We start from the raw sequence: 21,181 nt of genomic DNA, 5'->3' as shown, positions 1-21,181 counted from the left end.
AGGTCTAAGTAGAGAAGACTGCAGTTGTTCTGAGGGCGGGCAGATCTGAATTCACCAGTTAGGCAAGTCTTCTCCTGCTGGAAGGTCTGGGACAACTTTTCCCCTGCCTGCCCTCCTCTGACAACAAAAGGGTTAGGAAATAAGATTGATCCCTGCCCAAGCAAATCAGATCTGGCCCCAAAGTAGATCAGTTAATTTTAAAAGTTAATATTAAAGCAGTGAACTTTTTTAAAAGATTTTATTTATTTATTTTTAGAGAGAGGGGAAGGGAAGGAGAGAGGGACAGAAACATCAATGTGTGGTTGCCTCTGGGGCACCCCCTACTGGAGACCTGGCCCACAACCCAGGCATGTGCCCTGACTGGGAATTGATCCAGCGATCCTTTGGTTCACAGGCCCACACTCAATCCACTGAGCCACACCAGTCAGGGCTTAAAACAGTGAATTATTTAAAAAGTTATATGTACACATCTTAACATTTTATTTTCACTTAAAAACTATCAGGAAAACACACTTGCCAAATTTTCTATATCATGCCAAACCTTTTCTATGAGCAAGAGTACTAGTTAGAATTCTCAAGCTCTTTTTCTTACTTAAATCATACCCATGATGTATTTTCTTTGCTTTCCAAGTCATTTCTTTAAAGTTGACTGAGGACTTAAAGCTTCTTGCAAAGTAATATAAGCAAGAGGCTCCATCTTGAGGAAGAACCAAGATGGCGGCGTAGGTAGACACACTGCGCCTCTTCGCACAACCAGAACTGACAGAGAATCGAACAGCAAGGGGGACCAACACCAAGGAAACAGAAAATAATCATTCATCCAGACTGGTAGGAGGGGCGGAGACAGGCACCGGGGTGGAGAGGACTCGCGTGGCTGTGGCAGGACCGAGACTGGCGGAGTGTGGGACGAACGGGGCAGGCAGTCCGACCACTAGCAGACCCTGCGGTCCCACATTTGCACAGATAAACCCAGAGGGCCGGACTCAGAGTGGCAGAGAGTGGGGCAGGCAGAGTGGCGGATAGCACCTTGCGGCACCACATTCGCCCACAGATAAACCGGACAAACGGCGGGCAGAGAAGCAGACCGCTGCGCAACCCAGGGCTCCAGCTCGGGGAAATAAAGCCTCAAACCTCTGATTGAAAGCACCCCTGGGGGTTGGGGCGGCAGGAGAGACTCCCAGCCTCACAGGAGAGGTTGTTGGAGAGTCCCACAGGGGCCTGGAGTGTGCACAGGCCCACTTACTCGGGAACCAGCACCAGAGGGGCCCAGTTTGATTGTGGGTAGCAGAGTGAAAGACTGAAATACGGTGGAGAGTGAAGCGGGCGCCATTGCTCCCTCTCGGCCCCTCCCCCACGTACAGCATCACAGCACAGCGACCAGCAATACCCCGCCCCGGTGAACACCTAAGGCTCCGCCCCTTAAAGTAACAGACGCGCCAAGACAAAAAAAAAAAAAAAAAATGGCCCAAATGACAGAACACTTCAAAGCTCCAGAAAAAATACAACTAAGCGACGAAGAGATAGCCAACCTATCGGATGCACAGTTCAAAGCACTGGTTATCAATATGCTCACAGACTTGGTTGAATCTATTCGAAAAACAGATGAAAAAATGAAGCCTATGCTAAGAGAAACAAAGGAAAATGTACAGGGAACCAATAGTGATGAGAAGGAAACTGGGACTCAAATCAACGGTGTGGACCAGAAGGAAGAAACAAACATCCAACCAGAAAAGAATGAAGAAACAAGAACTTGGAAAAATGAGGAGAGGCTTAGGAACCTCCAGGACACCTTGAAACGTTCCAACATCCGAATTATAGGGGTGCCAGAAGGAGAAGAGGAAGAACAAAAAATTGAAAACTTATTTGAACAAATAATGGAGAACTTCCCTAATATGGCAAAGGAAATAGACTTCCGGGAAGTCCAGGAAGCTCAGAGAGTCCCAAAGAAGCTGGACCCAAGGAGGAACACTACAAGGCACATCATAATTACATTACCCAAGATTAAACGCAAGGACCTACGTCCAAGATTACTGTATCCAGCAAAGCTATCATTTAGAATGGAAGGGAGGATAAAGTGCTTCTCAGATAAGGTCAAGTTGAAGAGGCTCATCATCACCAAGCCCTTATTATATGAAATGTTAAAGGGAGTTACCTAAGAAAAAGAAGATCAAAAATAGGAACAGTAAAAATGACAGCAAACTCACAGTTATTAACGACCACACCTAAAACAAAAACAAGAGCAAACTAGGCAAACAACTAGAACATGAGGGTTGTCAATAAGGGAGTGGGAGGGGGAGAGGGGGGTAAAGGTACAGAGAATAAGTAGCATAGATGATAGGTGGAAAATAGACAGGGGGAGGGTAAAAATAGTGTAGGAAATGTAGAAGCCAAAGAACTTATAAGTATGACCCATGGACATGAACTATGGGGGGGAGTGTGGGAGGGAGGGGGGTGGGCAGGATGGAGTGGAGTGGGGGGAGAAATGGGACAACTGTAATAGCATAATCAATAAATATATTTAAAAAAAAAAAAAAAAAGAGGCTCCATCTTTAAAAAAAGAAAAAAAATCTTTCTAATCATCTCACCTGCATCTGGTTCGATAGTAATTTTCAACTTGTCTTTAGTTAATATTTCCAAAGCATTCAACTGACATCTCACAGCAACAACTGTTTCTTTTCATGCTCACGTTTCAACAGTTTATGTAAATTTTAATTAAATTAATTCTATTATGGCATACAGTTGTCATAAGCAAGTTTGGGACCAAACACAGCAGACTCTTGCTCGGCATCTAACCTAGTGTGCAGGAAGAAATGTGCAGGCGTTCCCGCGATGAACCGCTACTCTCGAGCACGCCGAAGGGTATGGGTGGTAGTGCGCATGCTCACTGGCAGGGACTGGAAAGCGCTGATTCCAGAGAGTCCATTAAAAGGAAAACCATTAATGCTCATAAACTAGTGTGACCGACGCTGCGTGCGTACATTTTAACATTCTCCCAAGATTGATCCATTTTATAAGTGTTTATGGATGGATATTCAGGCTGTTGCCAGGCACTGTGCTAGGTAGGCCCTGAAGATGCACAGCTCCTTGAAGAGGAAGAAAGTGAGAGCAAACAGGATGGAGAGACTGGGTGGAGAAGGAGGAAGATTGAGGAGCAAATCCCTTTACCTTCTCTCCGCCCCACCCCCTCAAAATCATTGCCCCTTCATTCCCATTTAGCTAGCAATGGCTTTAAATAGTTTCAGATGAGTACTGGCTATCCAGGAAGTTTAAGTGGTAATACCACCTACCACCTTAGCAGAATGTATATACCTTAAGTACTTCCCAGTGCTAATGAGATGATGTAGTTGGTAGTTCAGAGAAAGCTGTAGCCTGTGAATTGATATAATCCTTTTAAAAAGCAGTACTTCTCAAGAGCCTTAATAGAGATGTGACTCCCTTTTGACTCATCAGTATCTACAAACTTTCCCTTGAGAAATAATCCTCCCCAAAAGAGAATGGGCACAGTATTTACCAGTGCCTTATTTGTGATAATGAAAGTCTGAAACTTATGAATGATTAAGTAACTTAGGATGTGCAACATTGTACAACTTAACAATCAGAACTCAGGCAACTGGTGACTTGGAAAACATGTAATTACATATTAAATGAGAAAAAAAGATACAGTTGGCTGAACTTCACTAAGAACCACTGGATCCTACACTTGAAAAAAGGAAATTTTGTGGCTCCTATCTCAATTTTTTTTTTTTTAAGATACAGTCTGCCTTTTTTTGTTCTTGTATCAGCGAAGATCAGCAGCAGAGCACACAGGTGGCTGGCTCAGAATGTGTACTGGACTGAATACAAAGTTGCCCTGGGGGGTGAGGGTCACCCATAACGGATAATGAAGCACCCCGAGGCTAACATCTGCAGGAGAGCCATTATCAGCCATAGGCCTGAAGCGGCAAAGAGACAAACCAGTGCTCTGGGAGAGGAGTAGTTGAATGGGAGGGAGGGCCAATAGCAACTTAGAGGAATACAGCCCTACCTCTCCCTCTCTTGCCCTCAGACCTCCTGTGGCTGAACCCAAGAGGAAGACTAAGGGCAAGTGAGCTCAGATGATGCTGTTCCTCAAGGTCAGTCCTGCAGAAGGGTGGAGAGTGAATCTGGAGGAACAAAGGCAGAAATATCTAGCAGGTATGCGATCTTATAACAATGTGGAAACTGTCCAGGCACCTGACCAAGGACCTTCAGGCAACCTGGGAAACCAGGGTTTTTAGAGATGCAAAGTGGAGATAGCAGAGAGCAGGCCAGGCGGTAAAGGTCAGGAAAGATTGTTAACTCAGGCTGAGGTAAGGAGGAGGTCTGGAGAGGGAACCTATTGCGATAAAAGGCTAAGCTAGAGTCTGAGCTCTGGGAGACATTAGAGGAGGTATGTCTCAGCTACTTTAGACCGGCACACTAGAAATCCTCCCCCCTATTTCAATATTACCCTATATTTCTCCTTCCTAGCTACACTTCAGACCTTGGGCAAATACTTGTTTAATACCTGTCGTGTGCCCTGAGAATCAAGGGAACAAAATGAACATCCCTTTTTTCTGGAGTTTACGTGCTGGTGGGAGAAACAGACAGCAGGTAGGTAAATGTGTCAAGGGTGATAAATGCTATAAAGAAAAACACAGGACAACAGGGAAATAAAATTATGCCCATTCAACTTAAAATTCTCTTGATTTAGGCCGCACAGGCCCACACACACCAGGGCTCTTGCGTCAATGAGGCCTTTAGTATTTCTGTCCTGGACTAAGATCTTGAAGTCCTCATCTGCCTGCCTCCAGCACCCTGCTTATAACACGCCCCCCCACCCTCCACCCCCGCTATGCTCTCTCTGACCAGAGTGGCTCAGCGGGTTGAGCGTTGTCCCACAAACCAAAAGGTCGCCCCTTCAATTCCGGGTCAGGGCACATGCCTGGGTTGCTGACGAGGCCCCAGAGGGGGGCACGAGGCAACCGATCGATGTTTCTCTCCCTCTCTTTCTGCCTCCCTTCCCCTCTCTCTAAAAATAAATAAAATCTTTTTTTAAAAAAGAAAAGAACAAAAGAGGAAGCCTCCTTTACTCTCGGCTCCATCCTGCCTGTAAGCAGGAATAACTTCCATGAATAGTTTGTCATCCCACTTTGGGGAGATTTTGTTTTCACATCTCTCTCCCAAACTGGACTGATGGTTTCCCAAGGGTAAGAACTGTGCTGTGTTTATCTTTGTGTCCTCAGGCCCAGGCATAGTGCCTGGCTTAGTTCAGGAACGGAATACGTACATTATTGAATGAAATACTGAAAGGTGGACTACAACAGAAGTTTTGAAAATATAGGAAGACCGGAGGAATAGAGGAGAAAAACGGGTGATGTTGCTGGTACCACATGCTGGGGCTGGATCACTGAACATGTTGGCTGCTGAGGAAGGCTTGTGATTTCTGTCTCGGATGCCGTCAGCCAGGAAGGCAGTCGGAATTTTCAGGTAGAAGGAAGTCATTTGTCTCTGCCTTTGTATGAGTTACAGAATTAAAACAAAACATTGACAACCTAGGTATCTAATGGCAATGTACAGGATGTACGGGAAGGAGGTTGGTGAAAATGAAACCAAAGACAGAAAAATGAACGAATCAAGAACTTACTAACTTTTTTTTTTGGACACAGACTCCTGTGAAAAACTCATGAAAATGATACCTTCTTTCAGAAAGATAGACACACACCGAAGCCCATGCACTTTTTCAGAACCGTTGATCGGTGAGTCACTCTGAGAGTGAGAATAAGAATGTGAACCCTGGTGGCAATAGGTGCTCGTTCATTCAGGCACAGTTACTGCTGCCCAGCTGTATGCGAGGCACTGTGCTGAGTGCTGAGAACAAGCCCTTTCAGTCTGAAGCAGGGGGCAGGGGGCAGAAGGGCATGGTGACCAGGAGCCCAGACTCTGAGACCAGCTTTTTTTTTTTTTTTTTTTTAAGATTTTATTTATTTATTTTTAGTGAGAGGGGAAAGGAAGGAGAAAGAGAGGGCAAGAAACATCCATGTGTGGTTGCCTCTCATGCGCCTGCCACTGGGGACCTGGACCGGCACTCAATCCTCTGAGCCACACCAGCCAGGGCTCAACTGTCTGATTTTAAACCCTTGCCTGGTGAGCTTGGCTAACTTACTAGAAAGCGACTTGCACTCTGTAGTTATTTTACAGAGACAGTAATATCCCCACAGTAATCTTTAAGGGCATCCTACATTCCCAAAAAGCACAAGGAGGGAGCTCTCTGTGGAGCCTTAAGGCAGAAACCTGAGTGGAAAGCAAGAGGAGGAAGCAGAGACCATAGGCTTGAGTACAAGAACTTTAGCTGAAATGGAAGAAGAGGAAAAGGCGGTAACGAGAGAGGAAGTGAGGGCAAGGAAGATTTTTTTTTTTTTAAGATGGAAGACATCGCAAATGCTGACAGGGAGGATGAAGACCCAGCACTGAGGATCTGTCTTTCCCCTGGAGGTGCCCGGATGGCAGCAGGGGCGGGTTTTAGGGCAAAGGTGGAGGGGCTTGGCTTAGGCTGGGAAGCCACTTCCGCTTGTGAGCTGGCAGGGAGGAGTTGAATGTGGTGTGGCTGCAGGTGCTGGCTCTGAAGTAACCACAGGCAAGTGAGAAAGAATGTCACCAGTGGGGGAAGAGCAAGACACGGTGGCTCCTGGGAGGCCTGAGGAGAGACGAAAAGTTGTGACATACATTTTAAAGAGGGGATAGTGACTAGAAGAAGGAGACAAGATTGCCAGGGATTGTTCAGGGCTAGGAAATCCATAGGAATACTGACCTGCCCGCCTGGACAACTCCTGGCAGGGTGGAAGCCACAGGAGGAGAAGGGCCACGAGAAGCAGCGGCAAGTGCCGGGCTGCTGAAGTCAGGAAGAATGGGGACCGCTGGATTTGCCGAGGAGCTGGCCATTACTGAAGCCTGTCTTGAGGGTCGCTACAGTGTCAGAGCAGGTGACACGTGGCAGAGAAAGAATGGGGACGCAGTAAACCACGTGTCACCCAAGCGCACTCGTGCGAAATGAAAGAGAAAAGACACTAACCAGAGAGAGTAACTGGGTCCAGTGAGGGGTATCCTTCTCCCTAAAAGCCAGGAGATCTAGATATACGAGGGGGAACCAAAAAAAAAAAACCCCAGGATTTATTTATAAAAAGTTGTGTATTCTCACATGTTTAAACTTCAGTCACCTTCAAAGTACTCTCCAGCTGATGCAACACACCTATAGAGATGCTTTGTCCATGGCTCCAAACAGTGTTTGAACTTGTCAGTGGGGGTGCCTTTTAGTGCTTCTGCCGTTTTTTGTTTCACCTCTTCCACATCAGCAAAACGTTTCCCTTTGAGAGCTATTTTCATCTGGGGAAACAAACACACAAAAAAAGTCACTTGGGGAGAGATCAGGTGAAGAGGGAGGTGGGGCATGGGGGTCATGGCCATTTTTGGTCAAAAACTGATGAACACTCAGCACAGTGTGGGCAGGTGTACTCCTAAATCACCCATCATGAAATGGGCAAACACGTTGAGAGAGTCTTCAAAAAAATTTCACTGAAGCCAAATGCAGCCTCTCACAACACCACCAGCTGGTGCACTGACACAGATGGGTTCCTAGGACACTCACATCGCAGGGGAAGCCTGGACTACAAGGGGCCCGCCCTCTAGAAAGTAATTCCAGTTTGTTCGGGGTCCCCCCTCACAGATACATTTCTGTACCACAGACAAGCAGAGAAGCTGGGACAACTAAGGAGGAGGAAGAATGCTTCTGCAGGCACTGAGAGAAGGAAGAAAGAGTTGGAAGAGACGTTTGTGCTAAAGATCTGCATTTATTTAGAATTATTCTCCTTCCCAACTCACATGCATGAGCATGTGAACTTTTAAAGTTGGCATAATTGAGAAAGCATCACTTTACATAGAAGAAAACTCTGGCCCTGGTTGATGTGGCTTAGTCGATTGAGTGCCGGCCTGTGAACCAAAGGGTCGCGGGTTTGATTCCCAGTCAGGGCACATGCGAACCAGGTCCTCAGTAGGGGGCACTCCAGAGGCAACCACACATTGATGTTTCTCTCTTTCTCCCTTCCCCTTTCTAAAAATAAATAAAATCTTTAAGTAAAAAAAGAAAGAAAGAAAACTGTGGCCAGAGAACTGAGATGACCTTTCTGTAGTGAGACAATTGGACATAGTCCAGAAAGTTCCAGCTGAAGACTCAGGGCATTCGTGTGGCCAATTGATTCACCCAGCCCTCTTCCCAAACAGTTGCTTCATGGGAAAATCAGCCTTCCTTTAATTCAAGGGAATGGAGGAGAAGCCAGTTGGCACATATTAACACGTTGTTTACTATAATTACCATCTGGAAACATTTTGTGGTATATTTCTCATCTATCAATATTTTCCTGTAGGTTAGTTCAAACTATCTGCGTAAAGAACAAATCTCATCTCTTTTTGCCAAACTCCCATATGCAATGAACACAGAGGGAAAAAAACAAACCACAGGCCAAAGGGAACTGGATAGTGAGTGTTAAGGTCAGATTGCAGGGGGAGGCCAGAGAGCGAAGGCGAGAGCTGCACTGAGTGACTGGGCAAACAGGACCCAAGATCAGGACGCAGCGGGCAGACCCTGTTGCCACACCAAAGTCCGGCCCCCACAGATCACACCGAGGACAGCGGAGAAAATGCCAGGGTCCAAGGGCATCTAGTTGACTAGTTGAACCAGGGAAAGACGGAAAAAAAGCAGATCCAGGCAGAAAGGAGGTAGCTACCTCATCCAGCTGGCACACTAACCTCTACGTGCCCACGAAACCAATTTTAAATGATCTCCTAGTCCTATGGAATACCGAAAAGGAACAGGTGAGGTTACATTGAATGTATTTTATATTTTCATTAACTCAATATATGAAAATATTATCATTCCGTTGTTTACATTCCATTTTCCATACTAAGTGTTCAAGATCTGGGGTGTGTTTCACAGCACGTCTCCATCCGGCGAGCCCCATTTCAGGACCTCTGGGGCCCCTGTGGCTCCTGGCTTCTGTGTCAGATAGCACAGGCTCAGAGAAAACCATACTTAACATGCTGGCGTTAAAGTGTTTTGTCTGTGTATTCTTTTTTTCTTTCCCTTTCTCTTTCTTTCAAACATGTTGAATTGGATAAGGCTGGATTTTGAAGGAAATGGGAGGAAACACTCATATTCTGAGAGCCTCCAGTTTGACCCGTTAGAGGTTTCCGAGCGAGCTCTCCCAGTCCGTTTTCTTACTGTGCCCAGAGATGGCTTTTTTTCTCCCCCAGGGCACACAGAATGCCCGGGGAAGATAAGAAAGGCAGGGGAATGGAATGCGGGTGCCTGCTCCCGAACATTCATTCCTTCTATTTATTTATCTCATTGTTTTGTCTTAACAACAGTTACTAAACATCAACTATCGGCAGGGACTGTGCCTCGGGCTAGTTTTACAGGCATATTTCCTGGCTTGTAAACCCTACAATTTAGCCGAAAAAGAGACCTGTAATTACAATAAAATGTAGTTAAGTGTGATAGGGCAGGATAAGGGCCTGAGCTGCTGCCTAGGAAAATAATTTCACTATCTTGGGAGATAAGAGAATGAAGATTGACTAAAAGAATGAGGAAGGAAGGAGGGAGGACTGGAAAATGCTGGATGCAGAAAGAGCAGCTTGAGGGAAGGCTCGGAGGCCATTTGTGGAACTGAGAGCAGTGTTGTGGGGCCTCCAGGATGAGAGGTCAGGCTGGTATGTCTGTCTACTCCCTGGCAGCCTACTTACTGGTGGGAGTTGGAAGGCAGGATGTTGACAAATCTGGAATAGGCAGGCCCAGCACAGGAAGTACTCCACCCCAAAAATGTTCCCTCACCATTCGGTTCACTAGTTCACTAGTTCCGGACTCACATGGGTTAAAGGGCTGTTCTTTATAAAAGCCAGAATCTCTTGTACAGTGATCATCTTCTTTGCAGATTACGTCAAGTCTCTCTTGATGCCTTATGATTCGATTAGATTCATAAAATCGAACATGATTGAAGTTCCATGTGATAAAGGACTTACAAAAGTACATACAAACTACAGAAGTGGACCTGGTGAAGGGATGGGAGCTCTGCCCAGGGGAGACCTGGGTGGGCTTTACACGGAAGATAACACTTAAGCAGGTGGAAGTGTTAGTGGCAATGTGGGCTCTCGGTTCTTGATGTCTTGCAGGAAAGATTTCATAACGTGAATTCAGGGGATTTTGAGAATACATTTATTGAAGCTGGGGACAGTGAAGCAAAGAAAGGGTTTAAGACAGAAGAGGCAAGATCGTAGCGACAGGGCTGAGCCTAGGTATGGCTGCCCTGGCCCTTTAGAAGGAAAGTCACAGAGGCAGAAGAAGGGCCTTTGCAGAAAGAAAGCGAAGACACATGCATTAGGAAACAACGGGGAGGCACAGGCCTGCTCCAGGGAGAGCGTGGGTACACCGGGTCCTTTGCCTTAAGGGTTTTTATCTGTTTTCTAAAGGCAGGAATTTTAGGAGTGGTCTCAGGGAAGGATCTCAATGGAATGGTCATCAGCTTTCCAGGGGTGTCCTTTCAGAGTCGTGGTCCCTACTTATTGGCCAGTGCTGGAGCAGGGGGTCATTGGATGTTGCTTCTGGTCCTGAGGCCTAGGTGTTATCTCTGGTTTGATCAAACCTGTGTCTCTGTGGTCAACAGATCCCAGGCTCTATTCCTAAATTACTTGATGTAGGTCAGAACTTCATCATCCTGATGGCTTAATGCTTAAAGGAGTGGTCACCCATGGGGGGAAGGAGGCAGGTTAGTCATGCTGGGAATTCGGCCAGTCTGAATCAGCTATCTGTCTCAGTTTCCCCATTTCACTTGCCAAGGAATTTTCCTAGCTTTTTGCTATCCTTCCCCAGAAGGACATTCATGTAATAATAACCACTGTTTACTAAGTGTCAGGCTCTATTCTCGTAGTTTACATTCTTACCTCACTTGATGTCCATAAAAAACCCCTAGATTCCACAGGCCCTGTTTACAGATAAAGAAACTGAGGTACAGAAAGGAAATGTAACTTGTCTAGGATCCCAGTTTCTAAGGGGTAGAGCTATTTGCTCCCAGAGCTCCCGTCATTGACCCCTCTGTCATACCCTGAGGCTGCGCATGCCCAGGATTGTAGGGTGAGGAAGGTCAGGCAGGCAGTGGCCAAATCATACCTTTTCAACACAAGCACCATAGTAGCCTTTAGGTGAGTGTTTTTTATTATTTAAGTGCACATACAAATGATCGCTAATGATCACATCTTTGAATGTGATTGCGTTAAGAGAACATCGTGTTTGAATCCAGATTCACACAAGCCACATTTCCTGCGTGATTCATTGCTGCAGCAGCTCCCCATAGGACCCCTTAAGCTATCGATGGGGGCCAATCCCCTGTCGTTAAGCTCCGGGATGCAAAAGTTCAAAAGGCAAGTCACCAGTGACCGATGGTGGAAGCTCCAGTTACAGGGGGAAGAGTCTGAGGTTGCCTCTACTCTCAGCCCTTCACCCACAGGACTCCCAGATTCACCACATAGCTCTCTGCTCTCTGAGAACTTAGAAAACAAACAGCAAGGCCCCTGTCTTCTTTTAGCAAAATCAGAATGGCCAAACAGGAAGTTGGTGCCTCTCACCCCGTACCGCATATACACACATTCCAACCCAGAAGCAACCCTGGTGCTTCCCTCCCGCAGCTGCCTCTGCAGCTGTCCGGGGCTTTTTAAAGAGAGCTCTCCAACAACCTTCCAGGGAGACCTGAGTGACTCCAGTAATCTCTCTGCATAGCAGACACCTTTGATTTGGGGGAATGAGATTTCTTCCCATGTTACAAAGAGCTGCTGCATTTTATTTTTATTTTTATTTAATCTTTCTTACATATTTTTTACATTACCTTTTGGTCCCCTTATATCCGCCTCCCCCCCAGCAATCACCATACTTGTCCATGCCCATGATTCCTTTTTCCTTTTTGCTCAATCCCTCCATCCCCTCACCTCCCCCCACTAGCTGTCATCCTGCTGAGTCTGTCCCCATTTTCCTCAGCAGTTCCGTGTGTTCATTAGACTCCACACGAGTGAGAGTATTTGTCTTTCTTCGACTGGCTTATTTCACTTAGCATAATGTTCTCCATGTCCATCCATACTACTTCAAAGGGTAAATTTTTCTTTTTTACAGCCGAGTAGTATTCCACTGTGTAAATGTCCCATAGTTGTTTTAGAGCTGCTGCATTGTAAAAAAACCATGGTCTCCGAAGTCCATAGCTATTGGGTTGGTAGGCAGAGAGTCCCATCTCCTTCACTCCTAACCGACCAAGGAGAGGCAGGGTGGGTGAGATCCTTTGGAGGGACGGTGCCAGGGAAGAGCTAAGCTTCCAGCGTGGCCTGTGCAGTGGCCTGCCCTGTTACACCTGGGCCACTTCCTTTCCCAGCACAGTCATAAGGGGACCTTCTCCTTCCACCCACCACTTCCTTAATTCTGAAGGACAAAGAGAAACTGGGGAGATCATGGTTATTTTGAGTAGCATTTTTTAAAATGGAGTCTACTTTGTGCTGGTAGACACAGCCTTAACCAGGGCTCAACTATAATGACCCACTTTCTTAACCCCCAGTGTTGGGATATCAGTTTGAATCCACTTGTTGTTTTCAATAACATTGCTCACTCACCATTTGTCATCCATTGTGCCAGCTGCTGAATTAATGTGTACTATCTTGTTTAATGTTCAAATGATATAAATTACTTTTTATTCCCACTTTACACACCAGAAAACTGAGGATAAAGAGTTAACTGATTGGCCCAAGATCACACACCTTAGTGAGTGGTTGATCTGTGATTCAAAGCTGAGTAGGTCTGACTTAATCTCTATAATAAGGTGCCTCCTTTAGGCAGGCCAGTGGTCTGTATATGAAGGGAAATACCAGACATGCCATTGTGACCGATGGAGTCCAAAAGACTTCTGTGTTGGGAAGATTGGCAGCCGAGTGAGCAGAGAAAATAGCATGTCAGAGCCCCACATTTGGAAAATCTAATTCCTTAGGCTTTATGTCTTTATGTAGTCTGGGATCACCTGTCCTAAATATCTGAATTATTTTCATGAGTGACACTGTTTCCTCCCCAGCACTGCAGGGAAGCCTTATTAAGCCTTTCCAGATCTACCCAGTTTATATTAATCCTTCCCGGACCTATTCCTTCCTAATGCATTCTTTTCACTCCAATTATTTCTCGCGCAGTCTATCTTGTCCTCAAGACTGTAAACTTCCAGAAATGAAACCTGAGCATTAGCCACCTTCCCACACTTAACCCCATTTCTAATCTGTGCTTGACATTGTGCTTCCTTTTTTATAATGCTAAGCTCGCCCAACCGCGGCCCAGCTTCCCTCGGACGTCTGCTTGACTAAGGCCATACCTGGAAGATTCGTTCTCTGAGTTTCTATAGCATGTATAGGCTAGCAGTTACACCTTAATTTGTTGTCTCCTTTCATAAAGATACCTCTTTTTTTTTTTTTTCCCCTGCTGCAAGAGATACTGAAAGCTCTTTGAGGACTATGGCTATTCTGCTTTTTAGTTTGATAAATTCTCTTTCAGCCTTGAGCAAGCACTGCCAGCCACCATCCCTACTGATCTGAGGATAGTCCTATCCTTAGTCTTGCTCGATGCATCTGTCTGGGAGGGCTGGGCCTTCTGGGTTTTAAGACCTCCATTCCTTCGTTTGACAACGTTTTTTGAGTGTTTATTTCATGTAAGAAACTGGGGGTAAACAGGTTAGTAAGAAGTGCTTGTCCCCCAGTGTGAGAGAAACAGTATTTTGACAAAGATAGGAATACAAATAATAGCAAGAGACCAGCTCTGTCCTTCCTGTCTTAGATGCATATTAGGAATTTCATCTAGTCACAGCAAAGGCTGTTGATAGCATAGCATGACCGAAGGCAGCGAGAGAAGAGTCACATCAAGGTGCAGGAGGTAGAGTTCAAGGAGGCAGTCAGATCCTGTAAATGAGGTCAAGTTCAGGGAGAAAGGGACTTCCTGATTACTCGCTCCGCTAGTGTCGTCATCACACTGTTGCATGGTTCGGTAGCTTTCTAATGGTTTTTCTCTCCAGCCAAGAGTTTCTTAAACTTGAGAGATTTAGGTAGTGCTTTCAAAGCCTCTCGCACCCTTTACCTTTACGGGAAAAGCACTTACGAAACCACCTCAGCTGTCAGTTTCCCTTAGTGTAGGTGACTCGCCCCACTCCAGACCGCAAGATCAGGCCACACCTCTAGGGCCACACCCAGACCCGCCCCTTAACCGCGCCAGCCACTCAGGGGCCACTTCTGCCCTCAGACGCCGGAGATTGAGCTCTCCATTGGCGAGGCACAAACGCCCGCCTTCCGGAAGTTGCAGGACGGCCTCCCCTATAATCCCGCCTTGAGTGGCCGCGGGCCGAGGGCGGAAGTGGGTTCCCGTCGGTTTTCAGGTTCTTGGTAGGCGAGGTTCGGAGCGGGAGAGCCCTTCTACAGCGAGGCCTGTCCGGGAGGCTGGATCTCGAAGGTTGTGAGTCCCTTCGTCCACTCACCGCAGCGAAGGGCCGGGCCGCGTCGGTTGCCGCCCCGGAAGCGGAAGTGAGGGCACCGCGGGGTCGTGTCCATCGCGAGCTCGGCCCGGCGTCAGTCGTTCCGCCTCCCGGTCACAGTGCACCCCTTTCTGCCACGGCTCGCTCTCTCTCTCGTCGGCCCCACCATGCTGTCTCTAGATTTTTTGGACGATGTGCGGCGGATGAACAAGCGGCAGGTGAGGTTGTCGGTCCGCTGTTTCTCCGAGCTCCCCTGTCCTTTCGACGCTGCCCCTGCTCTTTCGACGCTGCCCTTGCGGGGTCCTGCGGGTCTCTGGACCCCTGTGTGAGGGCATGAGCGAGTCTGACTCCTGGACCGTCTCTTTGTGGAATATGAGGCCAGAGGTCGCTTTGTCCGCCCCTTATTATTTTTAGCCCGTAGCTACTTCTGGGCCTACTAGGAGCGGAGCAAGAAGTCAAGTCTTCACCTACCATTCTCCCCAGTGAGGCAGAGGGTCTAATGGAAACCGGAGGGCGCTTTGTAAGTGGGAGTTGGGGTTGCTTATTGTTTTAGACTCGGTGAGGCGGCCAACTCAGGGTTTCTCCAGTCGCAGCGGCTCTCGAGGGATTTCGGAGACTAGAGTTAGTTCATTGCTTCTGGGAGGCCCCACAGAAGCCCACTTGCTGCTTTCTGCCGGTCGCAACCATTCCAGTACAGTTGGGCCCCAGCGGCCTGCACTGACTTTTCCTTGGACCACCGCTGACTGGAGTTGGAACAGATGCTATACTTGCCCTCGAGTCCATTTAGCATGAAGGTGGCAGCCCTCCGAATCCTCGGGGATACTGCCCAATATTAGTGGCACAGGAATCTTGAAGTTCAGATCTGCTGATTTTGTCCTTAAATCTTACTCCATCTTGAACTTACAGATCGTATACCAAATGGTACTGGAAATGCTGTTGTGATTATTTAGTCAGTAGGAAAGGTTGCTCCTTTTCATCTCCTGTGTGCCTGCCTGCAGAGCCTGCTTTTCTTGCCTCGGGCCTTTTTTACGGTATTTTGCTGTTAACAATTGTCCTGATGTCACTATTAAAGATTTCTCTCTTGGACTTCTGATTTAAGGAAGTAGAAATGCAGCCTCCCCTTAGTCTACTTCAGACTTCAGCTAGCTCAGCTCAGTGTCAGCTTCTCTTAGGTTTCTTAATTCCTTCAGTCATATCTGATCACACTTTTCAAATTGCACAAAATGGTCATGTCTTTAAGATAACACTTGAGAATCTTGCTTGTTGTATAGTGTCTTTTCATCTCTATCTGAATTTGTAGGTGCCACCAACATTGCTCTGAAGAAGTATTTCCCCCTACTGTTTATTGTACCATATGCTAGATACAGTGAGAGAAAATGCAAAGGTAAATAAGAGAGGCTGTGCCTTCAAGGGGCATAAATGTGTAGAAAATGGTTAAGGCAAAACCATAACTACTTTGAGCTCTTACTGAGTGTAAAGTGCTTTGTGTAGCTGTGAGGTAGGGAATCTTATTCCCATTATGCAGATTCAGAAAATGGACAACCTCCCAGTGGCTGTGAGGAGGAAACGGGAGGGACTGGGGTGAGGGAACATAGTGAATTGAGGTTTCACCTGTACATAACTTCTGGGAAAAAGAATTGGCAGTGACTATGGATACTGAGAGCTCATCACAAGAAAAAGGGAAACTGGAAGTTTGGTTTTACAGTACTTCTCTGAAATTGCTGTCATTGCATAACTTTTCCATTTACGCCTAAATGCATATCATCAAATGTCTGATTAATATGTTTGAGTTGTAATTTTTTTTTTCTCATCAGGTTCATAGAGGAATAGTTTAGTACAATAAACTCCATCCATTTAAGTATAGGACTTGATAAATTTTTACAGTTACATACAACCATCACAATCAAGATACGGAGCAGGGGTGTCCAACCTTTTGGTGTCTCTGGGCCACACCGGAAGAGGGAGAGTTGTCTTGGGCCACACATTAAATACACAAACACTAACGGAAACTGATGAGCAAAAAAAAGGTCCATGCATAATTTTCGTGATATCCATCACCACAGATAAGCAAAAAGTCCTCACATAATAACCCTAATTATGCAGCGGCCCTTTTGATAATCTTTTAACATCATCGAGCAGGTCCCAAGTTTGTGATCACTAATACAAAAAATGTACATATCTAAGTAATACAGCTTAGTATAAAATTTAGTAATAAAACCAAGTAGTGTTTTAAGTAAATGTAGGATTTTGTGTTGGGCCGTATTCATAGCCATCCTGGGCCGCATGTGGGCCACAGGCTGGACACCCTGATAAAGAGCTCGATCCCCTACAAGATCCCTGAGCCCCTTCATCATCTGTCTGTCCTCCAGCACTTGGCAGCCACGGATTTGCTGTTTGTCACTATAGATGGGTTTGCATTTTATATAAACGGAATCACAGAGTATGCATTCTTTTGAGCTTCGAGGTATAATTGATTTTTAATGACTTCCTCAAGACTTTATTATATGTAGTGTAATCTTTTGGGGTCTGTTTCACAGTTTTCAATTAGCAATAATCGCGCCTCGGATAAACCTCATTGGCTACGATACTGCCACTGCGCAAAGCTTGTTTCACAGTTTTCAAAAATGAGGTGTTTCACTACCTTCATTGCATTCTATACAATATTGCCACATTAATCTCCTCTCTCTCCCTCAAACCTTCAGCAGCTCCCCATTTGCCTAGAGAGGCCTTTGCTGTAAGGCCCAGGCTTTTTGCAGCCTGCCATTTCTCACTGCCTCGGTAATAATAAATTACTTACGTAATTTTTATAAATTCTGAGCTCTTAAGTTCTCTCAAATGTTTCAACACTATATAGGTAACATAGTTTCTGCTTAAAATAATACATCCACAACAATTGATTATACATTGTAAATTGGAATTACAAACCTGACCTATTACTTTAATAGTCCAGATTCTCTTAAATTTTACAAATACTAAAATACCAAATATGCACAAAGTCCTTAACATTGAAATGTTAACACTACACATATTTTTTTCTGTTCTTAATTATTTGAGGGGAAGGTAAAAAATGTTTACTCACTAAGGAAATATGTCATGCCAAATACTTTTTATATTACTTTCATATGTAATTCTTGGGCTTGTCTCCTCTGCTTTCTGAGAATTCTTAATGACCAGTAGATAGGGGCCAGGAGGTGATTAGAGCCACGTTGGAGCCCTGTGATGGGCTTGCTCTGACTGTATTCTTCGTGCCTAAATCAAATGACATCAGGACTTGGCAGAATCTTTCTTTTTATATCTTCCTATCTCTTAGGATCACTTAACTCTTAATTGCTATTGCTGTTGCAGTGATATCTGATTGAATTTTGGGGATCTTTGGTGACTTTTTTTTTTTTTTTTTTTTTTTTTTGCGCAATAAGTTGGCCCTTTAGTCAAGCAAACAGAAACCTAGGAGATCGGCCTTACACTTGGACCTAATGTGACTGAGTGTGCAGCACACAGGAGGTGCGAGCAACACCGTGCTCAGACCCATTACCTCCTCTGATTCTTGAAAACTAATCTGGTGTTGTTAGGGATCAGGAGCATCTTTATCTCTGACAGGGTGTCAGCATTCAGTGATGAAATGTCAGGGGTTGATGCAGAAATACTAACGTCAGTCTCCGTGACACACACAGGAAAGTACAACTAAAATTATGTTATAAACTACGCTTGCCATCCAAACATACGTTCTTCTCCCAGAAAACACCCAGAAATCATTCTTTACCCTGTGGAACTTAGAGCAAAATACAGAATACAGCACTGTAGTAAGAATTAAGGCATTTACTTGCTGTGGTTCTTACATACTTTTTTAAAAAATTTGTGTTAGAGCGAGAGGAAGGGGGAGATAGGGGGGAGAAAGAAAGAAGCATCAATTTGTTGTTTGACTGACCTGTGCTTCCATTGGTGGATCACTGTACGAGTCCTGACTGGGGGTAGAACCCGCAGCCTTGGTGTATCAGGGGCAGTGCTCTAACCAACTGAGCCCCCGGCCAGGGCAGAAGCATGCTTTAAGTGTAGGGTTCGGTAGTAGAAAGTGCAACCACATTGCTGCGCAGCCAGTCCTCAAGCCTTCGTCTCGCAAAACTAAAGCTCCATACCCATTAAAAACCCCCCTTCTCCCCTCTGGCCGGCCCTGGCGGCCACCACTCTACTTTCCGTCTCTCTGGATTTGGCTTTCATTGCTTTTTCCCTCCGTTGTTCATCTATTTTCTATTCCACTGATTTCTGCCCTAGACTTTCCTTTCTTCCTTGGTTCTTTGTGTTTAGTTAACTATTTTTTCTAGTTTCTTAAAGTGGACTCTAGGGTTATTGTTTTAAGGTCTTTTCTAATAGATGTGTTTAAAGCTATAAATTCCCTCTGAGCAGTGCTTCAGGTGCATGCCATAAATTCTGATATGCTTTTGTGGCCACTCAGTTCAAAATATTTTGTAATTTCCCTTGTGATCCCTCTTTGATCCATGGGTAACTTAGGAAAATGTTTAATTTCCAAATATTTGTGGGCTTCCCAAATTTCTTTCTGGTGCTTATTTCTAATTTAATTCCACTGCGGTTGGAGAACATAGTTTGTGTGATTACAATAATTTAAAAGTTGAGACCCTTTGTTGCTGACCTAGAACCTGGCCTCTGGAGAATGTTTCCTGTGTGTTTGAACAGAGTGCGTGTATTGGGGGGGGGTAGATAGGAAGGTGGAAGGGGTGTAAATGGTGATGGAAGGAGTATGACTTGGGGTGGTGAACACACAGTACAACATACAGATGATGTGTTATAGAATTGTACCCCTGAAACCTATATGTTTATTAACCAATGTCACCCCAATAAATTGAATAAAAGGCAGGCAGGCACGTGTGTTCTGCTGTGGTGAGGGGAGTGTTCTGTAGCTCTTGTTTGTTTGATGGTTTTCCACGTCCTCGCTGCCTGTCTGTCTCCTGTCAGCTGTTGGGAAAGGGATATTAAAGTTGCCAACTTTTTATCCTGCCATAAATCCTACTTGCTCATAATGTATTACGTATATCGTTGGGTCTGATTTGCTAAGATGTTGCTAATAATTTTTGTATCTATAGCCATGATGACTGTTGTTTAGTTTTCTTATAACATCATTGTCTGGTTTGGGTATCAGTAATGCTGGCTGCATAGAATGAATTGGGAAGTATTATGTTTTCTAAAATTTTCTGGAAGAGTTGATGTAGAATTGTTCATGATTTTTTCTAATTGCTTGGTAGAATTCACCAGTGAGTGCCATCTGAGCCTGGAGTTTTTTCTTGTGGGAAGGTTTTTAAATGATAGATTGATTCAGTTTCTTTATAGATGTAGGTCTGTTCAGGTTGTCTATTTTTTCCTCAGTGAGCTTTGGTAGCTTGTGTCGTTCAAGGAATTGGTGATGTATCGGTATGACATCCATAACACTTACTATTCCTTTCATGTTTGTGTATCAGCGCGAGTTAACATACATCGTTCTGTTGATGTCACCCCCTCAGTGCTTCCTGATTAGTCTGGCTGATTGATCTCAAAGAACCAATTTTGGGGTTTGATTGATTTTCTTTATTTTTTGTCTTCTGTTTCATTATTTCTCTTCTTATTTTTAGTATTTCTGTGAGTTACTTTTTCATTTGCTTTTCCTAGTTTTTTTTGTTTTGTTTTTTGAGAGACAGAAAGAGGGGAACATTGATTTGCTGTTCCACTTATTCATGCAGCCATTGGTTGCTTCATGTATGTGCCCTGACCAGGGATCGAACCTGCAACCTTGGCATATTGGGAACTACATTCTAACCAACTGAGGTACCTGGCCGGGGCCACTTTTCCTAGTGTTTTAAGGTGGAAGCTTACTTTGGGAAATGTACAAATATTTGGAAATTAAATAGTGCATTTCTAAATAACCCATAGGTCAAAGGTGAATCACAGGGGAAATTACAAAATAATTTGAACTGAGTGTAAACAGAAACACGGCATGTAATGTGAGGCCTTTTACTGCTTATAAAATTCCCTCTACTTACTGCTTTAGGTGCTTCCCACAAACTTTAAATAAGAAAAAATATATTTTATATTTACCGACATATACTATTCCTAATGCTGCTTATTTCTAAGTGTAAATCCAGATTTCATTTGATCTTTTCCTTTTGCCTGGAAGACTTTTTAAAAACTTTTTTTTTTTTTTTTGTATTGTAGGTCTGCTCGTGATGAATTATTTTAGTTTTCGTGTCTTTAAAGAGGGTTTATTTTGCCTTCGTTTTTGAAAGAAATTTCTCAGGGTGTGGAATTTCAGGCTGATAGTTTTTCTCTTAGTACTTCGAAGAAGTCTGCTGTTATTTCAAGAACTCAAGCTATTCCTGCTCCATATGAGCGTTGAAAATTATTCCATCTGCTCCTTTTAGACGGTTCTTTTCTGCCCTTGATGGTTCCCTCACATGCCTGTGCGGATGGTGGCCGATCGGATCTCAGCTGAGGACTTGAGCAGGGACCCTCCGCAGACCTTCGTGCAGCTCTTGACTCTGGGCTGCCCCGGGGTCCTTAGCTGCCCTTGCTCCCCAAATTCCCTGTTCTTAATCCTCAGGTCACGGAGACTTGCAGGC

General features: G+C 45.0%; 1 protein-coding gene, 1 long non-coding RNA gene and 1 other non-coding gene across 5 annotated transcripts in view; 1 reads left to right on the top strand and 2 right to left on the bottom strand.

Annotated features, from left to right (window-relative positions):
- The window catches only part of SEC11A (SEC11 homolog A, signal peptidase complex subunit), a 40,388-nt gene that overhangs the window by 3,369 nt on the left and 15,838 nt on the right, over positions 1–21,181 (top strand). The window contains exons 3-6 of one of the 2 annotated variants that reach the window (XM_053912521.1): positions 4,046–4,173; positions 4,489–4,611; positions 5,244–5,487; positions 5,667–5,756. Coding sequence is in view for 1 of the 2 variants with exons in the window: in XM_024561624.3 (XP_024417392.1) it covers positions 14,747–14,797 (51 nt within the window). In the remaining variant the exon portion in view is untranslated. Of the gene's footprint in view, positions 1–4,045; positions 4,174–4,488; positions 4,612–5,243; positions 5,488–5,666; positions 5,757–14,566; positions 14,798–21,181 lie in introns of those variants that run through there. The other variant, XM_024561624.3, reaches the window with a different exon arrangement.
- On the bottom strand, positions 5,952–14,595 carry LOC123479856 (uncharacterized). Of its 2 annotated transcripts, none has more exons than XR_006655634.3 (4): positions 14,210–14,595; positions 7,215–7,380; positions 6,809–6,963; positions 5,952–6,694 (listed from the first exon to the last, which is right to left on the bottom strand). It is a non-coding gene; the product is annotated as an uncharacterized lncRNA (long non-coding RNA). The 2 variants fall into 2 exon arrangements; XR_006655633.3 differs by having other exon boundaries at positions 7,196–7,380; positions 14,210–14,429.
- LOC112306159 (U4 spliceosomal RNA) lies at positions 17,046–17,184 on the bottom strand. The gene has a single exon (XR_002974902.2). It is a non-coding gene; the product is annotated as a U4 spliceosomal RNA (small nuclear RNA).

This window comes from Desmodus rotundus, chromosome 10 (genome assembly GCF_022682495.2).
Source record: "Desmodus rotundus isolate HL8 chromosome 10, HLdesRot8A.1, whole genome shotgun sequence".
NCBI classification, from domain to species: domain Eukaryota; kingdom Metazoa; phylum Chordata; class Mammalia; order Chiroptera; family Phyllostomidae; genus Desmodus; species Desmodus rotundus.
The sequence above is the reverse complement of the archived record's forward strand: the minus strand, read 5'-3'. Positions and strand labels throughout refer to the sequence as shown.